Raw genomic sequence first — 20793 nt, forward strand, 5'->3', positions numbered from 1 at the left:
ATAGAGAAAAAAGTCATTTTTGAACTTTTTTTATTTGCATGCCTGACATGGTCATTATACATAAATAATGTGTGTAGTAACTAGCACAAGTCTTGAACAACCTGAAAAGATAGAAGTTTTGCTATTTTGGCATTGATAGAAAAGTCTTTTTTATTTTTTTTATTTGCATGCCTGACATGGTAATTATACATTTATAATGTGTATAATAATATTTCAACTCTTGAACAACATAAAAAGAAAAAAGTTTTGCTGTTTTGGCATTGATAGAAAGAAAAGTCTTTTTTTAACTTTTTTTATCTGCATGCCTGACATGGTCATTATACATGTATTAGGTGTGTAGTAACTAGCACAAGTCTTGAACAACATGAAAAGATTGAAATTTTGCTGTTTTGGCATTAATAGAAAAAAAGTCATTTTTGAACTTTTTTTTACATGATCATAACAAATTTATAATGTAGTGAATCCAACTTTGCATTCAGTTCTAAATCACCAACCTTGATTTTCACTACGAAAGAACCTTCCTTTTTTGAGTCACTTGGTCCTCCGGAACTTGTCCCTTGCTCAGTGGACTGCTTCTCTTTACCGTTGTCAATATGATTTAAATGTACAATGTAATGTGCATTTGCTTGGCAAATTCTTTCAAAGCAGATGCTATAAGCTCTTCTGTCTTTGCTTCGGAAGATGACTGCACAGCATTTACTGATATGTCTTCACGGCCCCGTCTGTTCTTTTTGCCAGCGATATGTATTGGTGCTGTTTCACCAGGTCGAGGGCTTCTTCCATGCTCGAGGGATTTTCCAAACAAGCATGCTATTGCTGCCTCTTTGTCATTACACCCCTGGCAAAACCGGGCAATCGCTTTATACCGCATGTGGTCCTCTGAAAGGTCCGCAAATGCTGGTGTGGCTAAAGTAAGCACACGGTCGGCCCAATCTTCCAACGACTCCTCCTGCCCTTGCACAGCCTGCCGGAACTTAGCTTTCGATGTCTCACGAAGTTACCACTTGGTACCAAAACGAGACTCCAACGACTTCATTAACCGACGAAACGAATATCGTTCATTTTCTGTTGTCGTTATAGTGAAGAAGTCAAGAGACTTGCCCTCTCAACTTCACAACAGATAATCTTTGCATTCGTCTTCCGACCAATTTATCACCTTTTGGTAGCTATCAAATTTTCGCTTAAATGATAACCAACTGGTTTTCCCATCATAACGGGTGTTTCAGATGATCACTCTGTCTTCGAGAGCTACGTTTTTGAGAAGAACCATCGTTATCGTACTTTCGACTGTTTTTTTCCTTATCTTTATGTGACCTTGACCTCGATTCGGAGTTTGGGCTTGATGAACGACTTGAATGTGTCTTTCTTGTTTTCCTTTTACTTTTCATGTGTACTGATGGACACCTACGTGGTCTCACACCCCCATCTGACTCTGAACTGGACGACGATCTATGCACATTTACTTTTCTACTTCTTGATTGTCGTCCGTTGGTCTTGTGTGAAACCGTCAACCGTTTTTTAGATGATGATAATGGAGACCTATAAGTCCTTCCATTATCTCTTGTTGGTGACTTCCGGTGACCCTTGTCGCTGTAAGTCTTACACTTCCGACTGCTACGTGAAGACCTTCTTCTGTCTTCTGGTGACTGTGACCTACTGGAAGATTGTGATCTATAAGACCTACCACCAGCAGTTATTCTACTCCTACTTCCGGTTGTCCGCTTCCGGTTGCGCGAAGAGTCACTTCTGTCTTCTGGTAACTGTGACCTACTGGAAGATGGTGATCTACAAGACCTACCACCTGCAGTAATTTTACTTGTACTTCCGGTTGTCCGCTTCCGGTTGTGTGAAGAATTTCTTTTGTCTTCTGATGACTTTGACTTACTGGAAGATGGTGATCTATAAGACCTACCACCTGCAGTAATTTTACTTATACTTCCGGTTATCCGCTTCCGGTTGCGTGAGGAACCTCTTGTGTCCTCTGGTGACTTTGACCTACCACCTGCAGTAATTTTACTTGTACTTCCGGTCACCAGATTCCGTTGTCCACACGTATCACTTTGTTCACTATCCCGCTGTTCTTTAGAACTGGGTGTTGTGTGGTGCCCAGCACTATGAGAACTAGGCTTCCTTACTTCCCCATATTCATGGTCCGATGACTCCGCCTGACTACTCAGTTTCTGTTTCTTTTAGACATTTAAACCTGTCCGAGCCGGAGAACATGAGCTGGTTCTCGAACTACTAGAACGCCGACACTGGTCATCTTCAAACTTCACTGGACTGTAATGACGGACCGCCTGTAAAGTCTGTGTCAAAGAACCATGCCATGGTGCTGTAATGCACGGCGGATTCGCCCAAGAGGACATGATTGATGCAGTCGTGGAATTCCACGATGACTGTGTATATGCAACTGAAAGTTTTGTACTTGTAGGACACAGGTATGGGGTTCAGGCGAATGGGACATGAGGGGAATGCTGCAGCCATTGAAATCTTCATGAATAGACAAGAAGTCAAAATCCATCAAATTACAACATTCTGTAGCAGTATTATGATTACAACTGTCTGTAGCAGTAAGATGATAACAACTTTTTGTAGCGTAGCAGTATGATGATTAAAACTTTCTGTAGCAATATGATGATTTCAACTTTCTGTAGCGATATGATGATGGCAACTTTCTGTAACATTATGATGATTACAACATTCTGTAGCAGTATGATGATTACAACTTTCTGTAGCAGTATGATGATTACAACATTCTATAGGAGTATGATGATTATAACTTTCTGTAGAAGTATGATGAATACTTCTTTTTGTAGCAGTATGATGATTACAACTTTCTGTAGCGTAGCAGTAGGATGATTACAACTTTCTGTAGCAGTATGATGATTAGAACATTCTGTAGCAGTATAATGATTACAACTTTCTGTAGCAGTATGATGGTTACAACTTTCTGTATCAGTAGGATGATAACAACATTCTGTAGCAGTATGACGATTACAACTTTATGAAGTAGGATGATGATTACAACTTTCTGTAGCAATATGATGATTAAAACTTTTTGTAGCGTAGCAGTATGATGATTACAGCTTTCTGTAGCAGTATGATGATTACAGCTTTCTGTAGCAGTATGATGATTACAACATTCTGTAGCAGTATGATGATTACAACTTTCTGTAGCAGTATAATGATTACAACATTCTGTAGCAGTATGATGATTACAACTTTCTGTAGCAGTATGATGATTAAAACTCTCTGTAGCAGTATGATGATTACAACATTCTGTAGCAGTATGATGATTACAACATTCTGTAGCTGTATGATGATTACAACATTCTGTAGCAGTATGATTATTACAACATTCTGTAGCTGTATGATGATTACAACTTTCTGTAGCAGTATAATAATTACAACATTCTGTAGCAGTTTGATGATTACAACATTTTGTAGCAGTATGATCAATACAACTTTCTGTAGCAGTATGATGATTTCAAAATTCTGTAGCAGTATGATGGTTACAACTTTCTGTAGCAATATAATGATTACAACTTTCTGAAGCAGTATGATGATTACAACTTTCTGTAGCAGTATGATGATTATAACTTTCTGTAGCAGTATGATAATAACAACTTTCTGTAGCAGTATGATGATTACAACATTCTGTAGCAGTATGATGATTACAACTTTCTGTAGCAGTATGATGATTACAACTTTCTGTAGCAGTATGATGATTACAACTTTCTGTAGCGTAGCAGTATGATGATTACAAGTTACTGTAGCAGTATGATGATTTCAACTTTCTGTAGCAGTATGATGATTACAACTTTCTGTAGCGTAGCAGTATGATGATTACAACTTTCTGTAGCAGTATGATGATTACAACATTCTGTAGCAGTATGATGATTACAACTTTCTGTAGCAGTATGATGATTATAACTTTCTGTAGCAGTATGGTGATTACAACATTCTGTAGCAGTATGATGATTACAACATTCTGTAGCAGTATGATGATTACAACATTCTGTAGCTGTATGATGATTAACAACATTCTGTAGCAGTATGATGATTACAACATTCTGTAGCTGTATGATGATTACAACTTTCTGTAGCAGTATAATGATTACAACATTCTGTAGCAGTTTGATGATAACAACATTTTGTAGCGGTATGATCAATACACATTCTGTAGCAGTATGATGACTACATCTGCTGTAGCAGTATGATGATTACAACAATCTATAGCAGTATGAAGATTACAATATTCTGAAGCAGTATGATGATTACAACTTTCTGTAGCAGTATGATGATTACAACATTCTGTAGCAGTATGATCAATACAACATTCTGTAGCAGTATGATGATTACAACATTCTGTAGCAGTATGATGATTACAACTTTCTGTAGCAGTATGATGATTACAACATTCTGTAGCAGTATGATGATTACAACTTTCTGTAGCAGTATAATGATTACAACTTTCTGTAGCAGTATGATGGTTACAACTTTTTGTATCAGTATGATGAAAACTACATTCTGTAGCAGTATGACGATTACAACTTTATGAAGTAGTATGATGATTTCAACTTTCTGTAGTTATATGATGATTACAACTTTCTGTAGCGTAGCAGTATGATGATTACAACTTTCTGTAGCAGTATGATGATTACAGCTTTCTGTAGCAGTATGATGATTACAACATTCTGTAGCAGTATGATGATAACAACATTATTTAGCAGTATGATAATTACAACTTTCTGTAGCAGTATGATGATTACAACTTTCTGTAGCAGTATGATGATTAAAACTCTCTGTAGCAGTATGATGATTACAACATTCTGTAGCAATATGATGATTACAACTTTCTGAAGCAGTATGATGATTACAACTTTCTGGTAGCAGTATGATGATTACAACATTCTGTAGCAGTATGATGATTACAACTTTCTGTAGCAGTATGATGATTAAACTCTCTGTAGCAGTATGATGATAATAACATTCTGTAGCAGTATGATGATTACACCATTCTGTAGCTGTATGATGATTACAACATCCTGTAGCAGTATGATGATTACAACATTCTGTAGCTGTATGATGATTACAACTTTCTGTAGCAGTATAATGATTACCAACATTCTGTAGCAGTTTGATGATAACAACATTTTGTAGCAGTATGATCCAATACAACTTTCGGTAGCAGTATGATGATTACAGCATTCTGTAGCAGTATGATGGTTACAACTTTCTGTAGTAATATGATGATTACAACTTTCTGAAGCAGTATGATGATTACAACTTTCTGTAGCGTAGCAGTATGATGATTACAACATTCTGTACCAGTATGATAGTTACAACTTTCTGTAGCAGTATGATGATTACAAACTTTCTGCAGCAGGATGATGACTACAACTTTCTGAAGCGTAGCAGTATGATGATTACAACTTTCTGCAGCGTAGCAGTGTGATGATTACAACATTCTGTAGCAGTATGATGATTACAACATTCTGTAGCAGTATGAGGACTACATCTTTGCTTTAGCAGTTATGATGATTACAACATCTGTAGCAGTATGATGACTACCATCTTACTGTAGCAGTATGATGATTACAACATTCTGTAGCAGTATGATGACTACATCTTGCGTGTAGCAGTATGATGATTACAACAATCTATGCAGTATGATGATTACAATAATCTGTAGCAGTATGCATGATATTTGATGATTACAATTTTCTGCAGCAGTATGATGAATACAACATTCTGTAGCAGTATGATCAATACAACTGCCTGTAGTCAGTATGATGATTACAACATCTGTAGCAGTATGATGATTACAACTTTCTGTAGCAGTATGTGATTACAACTTTCTGTAGCAGTATGATGATTACAACTTTCTGTAGCAGTATGATGATTACAACATTCTGTCGCTGGTATGATGATTACAACTTCTGTAGCAGTATAATGATTACAACATTCTGTAGCAGTTTGATGATAACAACATTTGTAGCAGTATGATCAATACAACTTTCTGTAGCAGTATGATGATTACAACATTCTGTAGCAGTATGATGGTTACAACTTTCTGTAGCAATATGATGATTACAACTTTCTGAAGCAGTATGATGATTAAACTTTCTGTAGCGTAGCAGTATGATGATTACAACATTCTGTACCAGTATGATAGTTACAACTTTATGTAGCAGTATGATGATTACAACTTTCTGTAGCAGGATGATGACTACAACTTTCTGAAGCGTAGCAGTATGATGATTACAACTTTCTGCAGCGTAGCAGTGTGATTATTACAAATTTATGTAGCAGTATGATGATTTACAACTTTCTGTAGCAGTATGATGATTACAACTTTCTGTAGCGTAGCAGTATGATGATTACAAGTTTACTGTAGCAGTATGATAAATTACAACTTTCTGTAGGTATGATGATTACAACTTTCCTCAGCGTAGCAGTATGATGATTACAACTATTCTGTAGGTATGATATTACAACATTCGTAATAGTATAAGATTACAAATTTCTGTAGCAGTATGATGATTTTATAACTGTAGGTATGATGATTATACAACTTTCTTTAACAGTATGATTATTACAATTTCTGTACAGTATGTGATTACAACTTTCTGTAGGTAGCAGTATGTGATTACATTACTGTCAGTATGATGATACAATTTTTTTTAGATATGCTGCCTGTGACATTAACTGTAGTGTCAGTCATAGTAATATTATAAGTATTTGTACAGAATGATGATTACACACATTCTGTAGCTGTAGTGAAATGGTCACTTCCAACAGCCTTGCTGTTGGGCTAGCTCTTGAGTGTCTGACTACCACTCTGGAGGTCGTGGGTTCAATCCCCGGCCTGAGCCCAGTATTTTCACATTAATGGCGACGAGGCAAAAAAGAACTGTGAATGCGGGAATGGGTCTGAGCTGTTCAATGGTGTCTGGGAGGGCCATGCGGATTGCAAGACATGCTGTAGCGGGCGTGTCTGGGCCTTGAACATTAAAAAGGGGGAGGAGTGTAGTGAAATAAGGTCACTTCCAACAGCCTTGTTGTTGGGATAGATCTTTAGCGACGTGGTTTAAAGTGTCTGACTACCACTCTGGAGGTCGTGGGTTCAATCCCCGGCCTTAGGTCAGTATTTTCACTTAATGCTAATTGAAGAATGTTTTCCCAGTACTAGTAATTTTTTTCTCAGATTGTATAATAGTTTATTACAGCAAAATGAGTTGCCATATTGCTCAACATGTAATGATGTATATCACACCTTATTCTAAACTAAAGCATTTACACATTTTCATAGGTTGAACACATCATCAACCTGGTACAACTGTCAAAAAAGTTGATTATTACACATTCTGTCGGGAGTTAGATGACCCGGCAAAATTCTTTATAAGTATTATGATTAATTTCTTTCTGTATTTAGTATGGAGGATTACAACATATGTAGTATTATGTATAATAACCAATTAAAGACCCTTCAGTTATTACAAAAATCTTTACATATGATTATTACAAATCATTTAAAAATATGTCATTACAAAATTTGTCATGCATTTGATCATTACAAAGTTATAAAGCCGTATAGATATTACATTTCAAAACATAACTAATTCAATCAGTTCCAGTTAACTTTTTGCTGCATTTATCCCCCTGTAAGCAAAATACAAAAGCTTTCTTGCTGAAACTTTGTTGATTTATTCCTTACTCTTAGGTATACCCTACTTTGGGAACATGACCCATACCCTTGAAATTGGAATTGAAGTGTCAATTCACCCTAATTGGGTAAATATTATTAGTAAAATTTCTTGGTTAATTGTTATAAATAGAAACTGAAAACCTATCAGAAAAAATGGTTATTTCAACCTACCAGTCCTTTTTCTACACTGAAATCTTTTTATTTCTATACTTGAAAACTGAAACTATCCATTCACCATTGGGAATGTTTAACTTTTTAGTGGATTTTGGAAAAAAGGTATGTTTTGCCATTGGGAATATGACTGAATAACGGCTATAAAATCAGCATGAAAAAAGCCCTGCTTAACTATGCTGTATTAAGTGTATTCTTAAACATCATTTGTATATAGTTTATCTACACAAACTTGATGTGGCATGCGGTGGTTTAATATCCAGTTTGAAGACCACAAGCCTGTGAAAAGGTAATGCTCAGATTTTGTTAATACTATGTTATTGTCTTTTGTAGCCATGGAAATAGCAACTCCAGTAAAGTCAGTGAGGGCCTGTCTAACCTGTAATCGTTCATCTCAAGGACATTTGAAAAACTTTAGAAATGTTGCTATGCGATCCATACTACTGAAAAAACAGTTTGAATGTCTGGGCTGCAATATTGAAGACCTTGTGAAAGTAGGACATGAAAATCTGTTGGTTTGTGACACATGTTTGAAAATATTGGACAAACTATCAGAAATGAAGTTGAATTTACAAATGAACATGAAAGAACTAAAGAAGAGTGAGGATAGAACACAGAGATTAATTATTCATTCTGTTTCTCCTGTAGTTAAGAAGTTCAAGGACACAACTGTACCAGTAAAATCTAGAAAAGTTCAAGGGCACTTTTTAAGATGCCATCTCCATCTCCATCAAGATGTATTGATTCAGTTATTAGTCCAAAATCAGACAGCATTGATCATTCATACTCTGGGATACCAAGCAAAACAAAAACACAAAGCCTTGACCATTTGTATTCAACAACCGTAAATCAAAATGTAGATCTTAATAATCCATACAGTTTTCATAAGAAGAAAATACTGATGCCCCCTGAAATTAATGCACTTGAAATGTCCGAAGGTGTTGCAGTTTCTGATAACCCTGTCTTGCCCAATGGATCTTGCAGTTCCAGAGAAAAACATGGCATAGCAGCTATGTATGCACTTGGCATGTACTTACGGAACAACCACATGATTGCCTTTCAAAAAGCTGTTGCTGCATCATGTATAAGATATAATGCAGGGAATGGAGTAAGTATGTTTATTTCAGGCCTTAAAACATGAACATGTAACAGGGATATAAATTAGCATTAGCATTTTTTATATAAATATATATATATATATTAAACTACTAGTCTACATTGTAGATCAGGTTTCTATTTCTTCTCTTACCAATCTAAAACGGACATATATGTACATTTAGTCATACCCTAGAACTTTCAAAATACATTTTTTTGTTAATACAAATTAGTTTTAGTTTGAATAAAAATCATTTATGTTCAAAGCAACCTATGCCAATGTCAAACATATTGATTTAGAGTTTATGGAGTGCAGCTTGAAGTGTTGTTAAATATCAAACAATGCTTTAGATTTCAAATTTCATTTCCAGCTCATGGAGTTTTAACACACTCTGGGAATGTCAATACCTACAAAAAGCAAGCTGCCAATGTTGGATGACCTTGGACAAATAAATGGTCATTATGTAGTTTCTGCTTTGGCTAATGGGAAAACCATCAAAATCACAGTTGACAACATTGATGGGCACATAAAAAGCTTATCAGGTTAGGAAGTTAAAATGTTTGTAACTTTAATTAAGCTGTATAATTTTATCGATGTTTTACTATTTGTTGCACTTTAACAATATTTAATATATAAGAATAATATTGATAAAAAAATGAGAAAACAACAATTAAAACAGATAGAGTCTGTACATTCAACAGAAGCAATATAAATTTATTTTCCACAGGTCAGGCTTGGTAGTGGAAACAGAGATTTTCACTACACTCATTGGTCGATCCTTATCGACAGATTTGACCCAAGAGATCTTCAGGGACTGAGCACACAACCGAAACAGATAACTGCCCAAGGACCTGACCCTACCATCTTCTTCTTGTCTTCAAACGAACATGAAGCATTAAGGTATTCATTTATTTTTTCAACTTGATTGAAAGTAGCACAAATACAACATGTGAGTGAAGAAAAGAACAATAAGAAACAGTTAACCATGTTAAGTGAATTGCAACCTTTCTGTTTGTAATCCAGCAATACATTTTCAATTCAGATAATTACATAAGGTAATGTTCAGTTTTTATTTGTGAGCGTTAGCTCACAAATAATGTAGAGACAATTTTTCAAGTCAGTCTGCGTTAAGTACGCTAGGAACCGTTACCACTACCTGTATGGATAACTGCAGTAAAATTAAGCAGACGATCCTAGCTTATCCACCGCATCTGCCTGTTTATAGTCTCCACTGGTACACTACAAAGTGTGTATGTATTCAAAAGTATTTAACAGCTTGTAAGACAACATTGGCCAGTCTAGTGTTTGTCATTAAAATCTGTACATATTGGCTGCTTTCAAGGAAAACGGGGCTTATTGCATGTCATAAAAGATTAGCCTGTGCACACTGATTAGCCTGTGCAATGTGCACAGGCTAATCAAGGACGACTTTTTCTGATATTGTGGTGTTTTTCGTTTAAAGAGAGTTTCTGGTACTGGGATGACAATTAATGCATATGCATTAAGCCCTGTTTTCCTAAAATGAAGCTTAAAGCTTTTTATTAATGATTTGTAAAAAAACAACACATCTCGACCAGTGCTTTAAGACAAGCTCTTTATAAATTTGAATGGGTCGTGGTCATTTCAAACTTGCGATATAAAAAGCTATAACATAATTTTGAAAACTGAGTTGCGTCTAAGATTATACAACAGCGATGCCGAACAAATTCAGTGCCTTTAGCGCTTTGATTTTCTTTATTCGTAGGAAAAGATGTACTCAGCTTGTCATGCGGATACTGGTAGAAGAAATACAGCCATTGTCCATGTTTTCTACGGCAACACCTCGTCTTGTGGACCATAAATACAGACAAGTGGTTGATAGACCATCACAAGTTCATCCAATGTTTGTAAGTAGGACAAATAAATATGATTAAATGAATAATGGAATTGGCTAAATTCAAATTTTGTACATTTTGACAATTAACTTCATTATATGTGACCGCAGCTGGGAAAATCAGTCTTGTGGTCTAAAATCACATTTTGACTTTTTGGTTAATTGAGATTCTCTTAACATTGTAGTTTGCAAAAATGACCAACCCTACAGCTTTTTGGTAGGAAAATGGTCACTTTCTAGAATAAAACACACTTAAAACATTATTCAAACAACAAGCAAAAACTGTTTTAAAATAGGAATCTTTCTTTAATCAAATACCTGTTAACAATATAATCAAGTAGCAACAGCATAATGGACATGTTAAAAATACACCAATTATGTTGCCATGTTAACTAATCACCAAAATACACAGTCTTGTCTTTTTATGCAAATGAATTTACTAATAACAAAAATAAGTGTTTACTAAAAGGTTAACACTTAAGCAGCACCCTGTATAACTTAAGTGGTCCTAGATATTTTCTTAAAGAATATATATATATATATATATATATATATATATATATATATATATATATATATATATATATATATATATATATATATATATATATATATACTAATATATACTAGTAAATAGTTAAGAACTAAGCTACATGGATTTTTTTAATTAGGTGTTCATGAAAGACCCAAAGTCATTACCTAATTGTGTTTAGATAATGGACACTATATTAGGAACCATAGAGTCATTATATACATCTGCTGGGAGAGGTATTTAGTTCGAGTTAGACCACAGTTTCCAAGTTCATGTTCTTGTTGTTTTTCCATATTCTTTACAGGGCATATTTTTGAGGCCGAAAATTTGACCCCAAAGGTTTATTTTTTTCCCTAATTTAAAAACAAATTCCCCCAGAAAGAAGGAAAATGTGCACAAGGTGTCATGCTTTTGTTGAAATATTTACATAGTCCGTTTTTATCTATTTCAGTTTGTGTTATTATGGGTTTTTTGTATCGGCTCAAAAGTCTTTTCTTTATTCATTAAAGTCAATTGAAAAATAAGATACTTAACATGGATTTTTAAAATTGTCAACGATGTTTACACTTTCCTGCTTCGCATACTAGTAAAATATGACGTAATAAGCATGTGTTACGGCCACACTGTTTACTTTTGCTTTGCTTTAGTTATATACAATGTATGTCTAGGGAAAGATCTAAAGTAAAACAGGAGGGTGCTGCAACCTGCTCCTTTTTTGTTCTTCCCTCCTGCCCCTCTGTTCTGGCCAACAAAAAATTATGAAAATATTTAATTTTCCCAATATTTAATGAAAATTGCAGCTGATGTGCTTTAAACCCTTGATCACATGCAATTTGACTAATGAGTACCCTGGATATAGCAAACTAAAAGAAATTTTTTGGTCCAAATTTCCACCCTGCTCCTTTTATGCAGCACCCTGTACCATATCGGATCCTTGATCTTTCCCTTATATGTTGCAACATATTACAGTTTAGTTGCTTGATAAACTGTTTGAAACTCTGTTCAGTTACAATATACATCATTATGTTATACACTATTCCCATTCTACAAAAATGTTTGTGTCAGAAATGGTATTTATTATTGCTAATACTAATGAAAATGTTTTGGCTGGTTTCTGTTTCACAAACACCATATTAAAGCGGGTATATACGATTTTTTATATGTGTTTAATTGTAATATATTGATAAAATATGTTACAATAACACAAAATAGGCAAGAAAAATTATACATTAAAGCCGAATTTCATAAAATGCAGCAAAGACAAATTAGCGCCCCGAGCCGATAGTGACGTACATATTTTCCTACAATAACCGAAGCATTCGTCTTTGTATTATAAACCTGTTAAACCACGAGGGGTGTTCCAGAAGTTCGTGTATTTTCGCTATAACTTATTAGTTTGCTGGTTAAAGTCAATGAAATTTACATATTATACAAACCAATTATCACGTACTTTATATATAAGCTAAAAATGCATGAATTCCATAAAGCGCGTTTGAAACGACATGCCATAGAGACCTCAGTAACGACATGCGGCGCACGCGTGTATTTTATTATAAGTATGAGCGTTACGCGAATTTAAATTTGGTTTAAATGTCGTTGATAAACAGAATTTACGGCAAATTTCACGTTACAGCGCCTAAGTCCTCCTTACAGCCCGGATTTGGCCCCTATGGACTTCCCCGTCTTCCCGGAAGTTAAATCACAGTTGCGCGGTATTCGCTTTGCAAGTAAATAGGAACTTACAGTTGCAGCAAAGCGAATAGTGTCGTCTTTTAACGCTGACTGGTTTAGAGACACTTTTGACAAGTGGATTTCCCGACATATAAAGTGCATTTGCGTTGGATGTGATTATGTGGAAAAGATTTGACAGTTGTTAACTTCATAACGTCATTGACGTTGAACAGAAACGTTACACGTGCGTCATGTGCACATGTTTAAATCTCTGATATATATTTATTGTTTTATGCATTACCATGATATTTGGAGAGTAGATTTGGAAAGGACGAAATATTCTTAACATGCTATTTGTTTGTCCATTTATGTAACCAAATGAAAGTTATAGCAAAAAATCCACGAACTTCTGGAACACCCCTCGTAAGTTTAGATGCACATCGTACATGTATGGTATAAATGCTGGCGAATTCGGCTGTACAGCCGTTTTCAATTTCAGAATTAAATATCTGGCTTATTTCGCATTTTTCGACATATGTTCTTCTTAACTTTTATTTTAATTTATATTGAAATATATATATAATAAGTTTTTTACACAGTTTATATAAATTCAGAAATATTTGACAAAATCGTATATACCCGCTTTAAGCATTTTCGTTTTATATACATAAAGCTCAAAGTTTTCATTTATGAATACAATAACAGAGGGAAAACAAGGAAAAAAGTTAATTGTCTTCTCCATTTATACGTGTCTCTATTATTCGGAAAAATACGCACATAACACTTAAATTCTTTAATCACAGTGTCCTAAACTTTAGGCATACCAAATATATTGTATATGGGTAAAGAAAACATAAACAATTAAAAATACTACAAGAATGTGCATTGAAACAAATTAGTATTTTTATGAAACAAATAAAATGCAACAATTAATTATTTGTTTTGGTTATTTTCAGGTGATGAGTTTAACAACATGGCCAGTATTCCCCTGGGTGGTGGTCAGCTGACACGGGTAACATTTTGATTCGGCACGCGTTCTGAGATCTGGTACTCACAGTCGAACAGAGAGGTTTGACCAGTTGTCTCCAGTCATCGAAGAACTATTTCATGTTCAGCAAGACTTGTTAGAGGTATGTGAATGGTATCTCTATAGTGACATTTTTCATATAGGCTAATTCTTGTTTTGTATTAGGCAACTGTTGTTTGAAGATTCTTATCACAAATACTACAACACAAGTTGTTATCAATATTTTCACTTTTTGAATATCCAAAACATTCCAGCATTAATAGTCTCATGCATTTTGAACTGTTCTTGCAATATTGTATCATTTGCCGCTCTATTCCTGGTCGATTTCTTCGTATGTCAGTATTGTTATAATACATAACTGCCGTACTTGGTAATCCATCCCTTCCGGCCCGGCCAGTTTCCTGAAAGTACTTTTCGATGGAAGTTGGTGGCTTGTAATGAATAACAGTTCTGATATTTGGTGCATTTAGTCACATTCCAAGGGCTACAGTTGCAAATATGAGTCTGATCTTCGAATTTTCTTTGCATATCTCTTTGACTATGTGTTGTTTCATTTTTTTCTGTGTATGTTTGGTGGTACTGAGCAAAAAGTCTGTTCTCCGGCACGGCATCTCCCACATACTGAAGGTCAACCATTTTTTTCTCAAAGAAAGCATAGGCATAGCTTATTACATGTGTGTCCGTGTACATGATAGTAAGTTGATATTGATGTTTTTCTTTGATAAGCTGTTCAGCCATAGGAGTAAGGTTCTCATCCAGATGGTCTTGTGTGTTTGAAGAAGACGGTCGTTCAGTTTTAATATATTTAATGTTTGGTCTATCAGGATTCATTGCTATTATCTTTGGAGTTTTAAGTTGAAGACTTGCGCATATCTTCTTTTGAGCATCTGGTGAAGCTGTAGCAGTGAACACGAGAACAGGAATGTTAGTAAACCTTGCCAAGAGATCAGAACCTATTCTAATGAAGTCTTGTCGAAACTGCTGTCCCCTGAAATGAAACAAAATGTGTGTTATGTATTTTCAGAAAAATCATCAAAACCTTCTACATACCAGAAACAGCTCGTGAAGAGGGATCACTTGCCCAGTACAGAGCAATTCTTCATAGAACAAACGTTAATGGTCAAGTTAAGGCTAATGGATATGAATCACACAAAGACTTCCTCATTACTGTCACTAGGTTTGTACACTTATATGCTGTCATTATAAATTAACATTATCATCATATAATCTGTTGACTGTGTTGGTTCTTGCTTGAGCAAAATTATAGAAATATATTTTGAATGCCTATTAAGAGATTTACATAGAAAATTGGCACTTTAGTGTTATGCATGACTGTAGTTGTTTGCCATTTGCTATTACCAGCGATTCAACATAATAAATGTTGACACAGTGGTTTCATCATTTAGTATAAGGGCTAACACAGGGTTGTTAGAGTTGGTGATGGCTCAGAGTAATACAATTAACAGTAATGTCTTAGGCCCTGTCATTGTAGCTTTTATTTTATTGTTTGTTAATTATTTTACATCTTTTCAGAGCTCTTGTGATAGAGTTAGCTTGTGAAAGATGGGGGGCTGATTGCAAGACAGACATGGGGTCTCTGGTTCCGGAAGAAGTGAAGACTTCTAATACCAAAGGGAAGAAGCAGTGGTTACAGGAGCAAGTGACCAAAGTGGTGGATACACTGTTCTGCCCATACTCTGCTCCAAAAGATGCTAAAATATACCTTTGGCGCAGTGGCCATTTGTACTGTGTTACGGTGCCTTCAAAAGATGTCGGGAAAACCATTGATCTTATCATAAATGGTAATTAGATATAAATTCTTAATTCAAACCCATATTTGACATTGACCTAATTTGTGCTTTGTTTCACAAAACTCACTAATAAACATCCAATCCAGATCATGTGCATTTACTGAATGCCTCGTCTTGATTTTTCTTTCTTTGTTTTTTTTTATCAAAAATATTATATTATTTCCTGGTATGTGTAACCTTTAATTGGAAACTCGCTTTTTTAACATATGTCAGTCTAATAAGTCAGAGGTAAATTACAACTTATTGTATCTTTAAGTTATTTGTTTATGATGATAGCTTTTCTATTGTAAAAATAATTTTGTTTGGCTTTCAGGTGAAGCTGTCCGCATAAGAGTGCCTGAAGATTGTAAAACTGACGAAGCAGAAGATGGTGTGTTTTCATACAGCCTTGGGATTGTCAGAGTTGCAATGGATTTTATCATGTTCAATGATGCAATAAAATCAGGTGATATAGACATGATTACAATTCTTATGAAACGATTCATTCCACTGTTTATAGGATTGTCATCCTACAAATCAAAGTATGCTATTGAGTGTGTCAACTTCCTTACTAAAACTGAATGCCTGTTGTTAGACTTTGAAAGTGCTAGAGTGAAACTGGGATTGTTGGTCAACAGAAAAGGCCGACCGGGAAAAAACAAACCAGCAGACATGGAACAGGAGAATAATATTCGTCTTGTCAAACATGTAATTAGAGGACTTAGAGCCGGAAAAAGTGATAAAGCTATGCTAAGAATATCGAAAGCAGCACCTGTAATCAGTGCAATGGTAAATGGACTAGAAGGAAGCAAGACACATAAAGATAGACACTCCAGAAAGTCAATATCAGAAGATATTTCAAGATTAGGGGATGCAATTCGAAAAATAAGGCCTTTCAACTATCAGAAGGGTAGACAAATGAATCCTTTCAAGAAAATTTCATCAAATGTGATTGGTGCTGTGAACAAAGACAAATTAAAGGACTTTATAATCAGGCACAGCTCCAGAGCAGTTAATAAGCTTGCTTTTGATGACAATGAAGACTAATAAGGGATGCTGTTAATGCCAATAAGGACTCGTTAAATTGATTTTAGTAGTCAGATCTTCCACACTTATTTTTGCAAAATTGAAAAAAATGTGGGTTTTTTTGCTATTTGCACTCAAGTTTTGTATCCTTCTTTAACGTAAGTGCACAGGAAAATTAAATTGTGTAAAAAAAACAACAACATAAAAACACACGCCTGAAGTCTGAGAAATGGTTTATGGCGCTTAATATTAATGGAACATTAATATTGTTTTGTAACCTTTAAAATAAATCATGTGTAAATATTGAGCACAGACCATCAAAAATTTGATTTTAGCAACCAGCAATTCCTTCTACCAGATGCACAATATTTTGATATTAATTGTTTAAAGAAATATGTATCAATTGTCAAACCATTTACAATTTTTACAGTCTGATTGCTAAAATATGTCAGAAAAAAAGTTTTATTGCATTTACTGGACCTATAACCATGGCATCACATAAGAATGCATGTTATTACATTTATGTAAGAAGACAAGAATTCTACTTTCATCTAACTATATAACATCCATTTTTTCTCTTCCCAAATATCAGAAGCAAAAAACAGTGCAAACTTTCTATGAATAGTTGTCACCTTATGAACTTACTCCACTGGATATTTTTACCCAAAATTGTTGGAAAACATAGTTACTAGTATGACATTTGTATTATCAGGTTAAGTATTTTAAAAGGAGAAATCTTTTTGTGAGGGCACATATGTGCAATGGAGAGTGGTCTACTTCACTCATAGTAATATGTGATTGATGAAGCATACGTCAGTCTTGTTCATGCAATCATTTTTATGCCCCCGGATCGAATGATCGGGGGGTATATTGTTTTTGGCCTGTCTGTCTGTCTGTCTGTTATTCTGTCCCAAAACTTTAACCTAAAACTTTAACGAAGGTTAAAGTTTTGCAATAACTTTTTCAATATTGAAGATACATGTAGCAACTTGATATTTGGCATGCATGTGTACATTTTGTATCTCATGGAGCTGCACATTTTGAGTGGTGAAAGGTCAAGGTCATCCTTCAAGGTCAAAGATATGGATTCAAAGCGGCGCAATAGGGGGCATTGTGTTTCTGACAAACACATCTCTTGTTTAGATGAAATATGCAAACACTTCCTTATTTATTTTCAATTTGTGTTAAAAATTGTGTAGCTTTTAACTTGTTTTGCATGATTTATTCATTATAATGTTTTAAAATAGCCACTGGTGACAAAAGTTGTGTGAGTCTTGGTTGTTCTGGTCATGAGTGACATGTTTATTTTCTCAGCCTAACTGTGAGTTATATTTTAACGTAATATTATAAATAAATTCGTGTTGTACTTTTCCGTGTATATAATTATAAAAACATGTATATGATAAAACTGTTATGATATTGATGAAATTGAGGTACAAATAGTGTTATTAGTAAAATTTCCTGTCTTATTTGAATTATTTAAGTGAAATTCAATATGTGTTACTTAGACTTTTGTCATTTAAACTTACAATTGTTGCTACCTCACCTCATGTCAACTTGTATTATTGAATGTTTTTTATTTGTGAAAGAAAAACATGACATAAAATGCACAGGATTGGAAATCAATTATCTGTCAGGTTAGATGAGCCAGAGACATAGGTCCATAATACTATCCCATGGTTTTGCTCTTTTAAGTATGAAACATTTTCAGTGAAAAAAATATGAATAAAGACCCTGTTTTAACTTATTTTAAAAATTGCTATGTAGTTCTTACAAGTGTCAATTCAGAGTTGTTGAGCAGAAAACTGTATGCAGTGTCTCAAATGATTGTCGTCAGCTGACCATCATTGTCATAATCATAAACCATTTTAAAACAGTCAAGCATTATTGATGTCATTATTGTGTTTATCATTATACCTCTTTTGGACTTATATATGTATTTTATGTATTAATAAACACATAGTATTCAGTTGTGTGTGTTGTTTAAAAAAAAATGCATCCTGAAGTGATCATCTGGCCCCATGTTCACAAAGGATCAAGTGCCAAAAGTTATATCGGGATCAAGTATTATCGTAACTCAGTCATACTTCATTAAAGATTGTTCTTCATTAACCCTTTGAGCGCTGGAACCGGAATTTGAAGGCCTTTGCAAACAGTTTGGATCCAGATGAGACGCCTCAAAACGTGGCGTCTCATCAGGATCCAAACTGTTTGCTATTCTGATAGCATTCTTTGAAAAACAATCGAAGAAAATGCTAATTTTAGAAATTTAGCAGACAACATTTTAGCAGACGACAAATTTCCCAGCATGCAAAGGGTTAATTGTTCAGAATATAAAACGGAATCCACGTGAAAATTTTCCAAGCATTTCAGTAGTCATGCAGTCATTGAAATTGGAATTAGTACATGATCCAGGATCAGTTTGAGGATCAAATTTAAGATCAAGATTGGTGAAATAACTGCCAAACTCTGGAGTATTTCACATATCTTACTCAGTTAATATCTTCATATTTGCTTAGTGAATGGCTATAATCGTGTAGGTGAAAATTTGTTGGTGAGGTGACTTGGAGACCTGGATCAGGGGTGGATTAAGTACCTGTTTAATCACAATTTTTCAAGTGTTAAATCTACCAGCCATGTGTATATGTATTAAACATCAGTATAAATAATAGAAACAATTACCATTCCAGAATCATGTGTGCCTCGTCTACAGCTATGCACGAAATTATTTTTTTATTCTCCAAATTTTGTATCAAGGATTTCCCCGTATCAGTGCTTAAAAGCGCCTCGGGGTGAGAATACACCAATGGGAACTTTCCATCAGCAATATCGGACATAGGGACCGTTAATATTACATCTCCATCTGATTTAGCACCCCCTTCATCATCATCATCATCAAACAATGCTTGACCACCCTGACAGTTAATAGTCCAAACAACAGGCTTGTACTCCAATCTTTTGCAGTGCAATGATCTGATCTTGCATAATACTGTTCAAAGGTGTCAACACGATGCAAACATACTTCTGTAGATTATAATAATCTTTAAGGATAAGTGGTGCCAGCTGGTAAATCAGGCTTTTACCATAACCTGTTGGGAGTATAGCCATAATGTCACGTTTTTCAATGACACAAAGTAACGCTTCGATTTGCAGATCCTTCAGTGGCATAGGAAATCCTCCCTTTTTAGCAACCTCAAGTATGATATCTCTTGGACTTGCCATGTTTACGATTGAATTGTGAAAGCGAAAGTAAGACAGATAAACATGTTTCTAATAATTGCAATTCTTCTTTATAGACATTTGAAATCACCCTTAAACATAATTTAATAACATTTCTTTAAATAACATTCCATTTTAAACACATATTCAACACCGTTTTTCTCATAAAAAAAAAATATTCATTCCTACGCGGAACTATTTTGGCGGAATCACAAATCCCCTAACCAGGGGAATGTGATGCGTCCTAGCATAGAGGTGACAATAACGTAGTGACGTCACCATCTATGTATAGAATGTGCCAAAAAGCAAAATTTCTATCTTTTCGGGTTCTTCAAGACTTTTTCTACTACACACATTATTAATGTATGATGACCATGCAAATAAAAATAGTTCAAAAATGACTTTTTTTCTATCAATGCCAAAACATCAAAATTTGTTTCTTTTTATGTTGTTCAAGAGTTAGGATATTATAACACACATTATAAATATATAATTACCATGTCAGGCATGCAAATAACAAAAAGTTCAAAAATGACTTTTTTCTATCAATGGTCATAACAAATTTATAATGTGTGTTGTAACTAGCACGACTCTTGAACAACCTGAAATGATAGAAATTTTGCTGTTTTGGCCTTGTTAGGAAAAAAGTCAAAACTTTTTTTATTTGCATGCCTGAC

General features: G+C 34.7%; 1 protein-coding gene and 1 pseudogene across 7 annotated transcripts in view; one reads left to right on the plus strand and one right to left on the minus strand.

Moving 5' to 3' along the window:
- The window catches only part of LOC127865216 (uncharacterized), a 31818-nt gene extending 14387 nt beyond the window's left edge, over nt 1-17431 (plus strand). For 2 of the 7 annotated variants that reach the window (XM_052405220.1, XM_052405215.1), the window contains exons 6-7: nt 15615-15883; nt 16206-17431. In XM_052405220.1, coding sequence (XP_052261180.1) covers nt 15670-15883; nt 16206-16918 — 927 coding nt within the window. In that variant the 5' untranslated portion in view covers nt 15615-15669 and the 3' untranslated portion in view covers nt 16919-17431. Of the gene's footprint in view, nt 1-8215; nt 8991-9348; nt 9434-9705; nt 9879-10722; nt 10865-15614; nt 15884-16205 lie in introns of all 7 variants that reach the window. The other 5 variants (XM_052405221.1, XM_052405222.1, XM_052405218.1 and 2 more) reach the window with 5 other exon arrangements.
- Nucleotides 13824-20036, minus strand: LOC127865203 (ATP-dependent DNA helicase RecQ-like; annotated as a pseudogene).
- Nucleotides 20037-20793: the final 757 nt, after the last annotated feature.

This window comes from Dreissena polymorpha, chromosome 1, assembly GCF_020536995.1.
Source record: "Dreissena polymorpha isolate Duluth1 chromosome 1, UMN_Dpol_1.0, whole genome shotgun sequence".
Lineage (NCBI taxonomy): Eukaryota > Metazoa > Mollusca > Bivalvia > Myida > Dreissenidae > Dreissena > Dreissena polymorpha.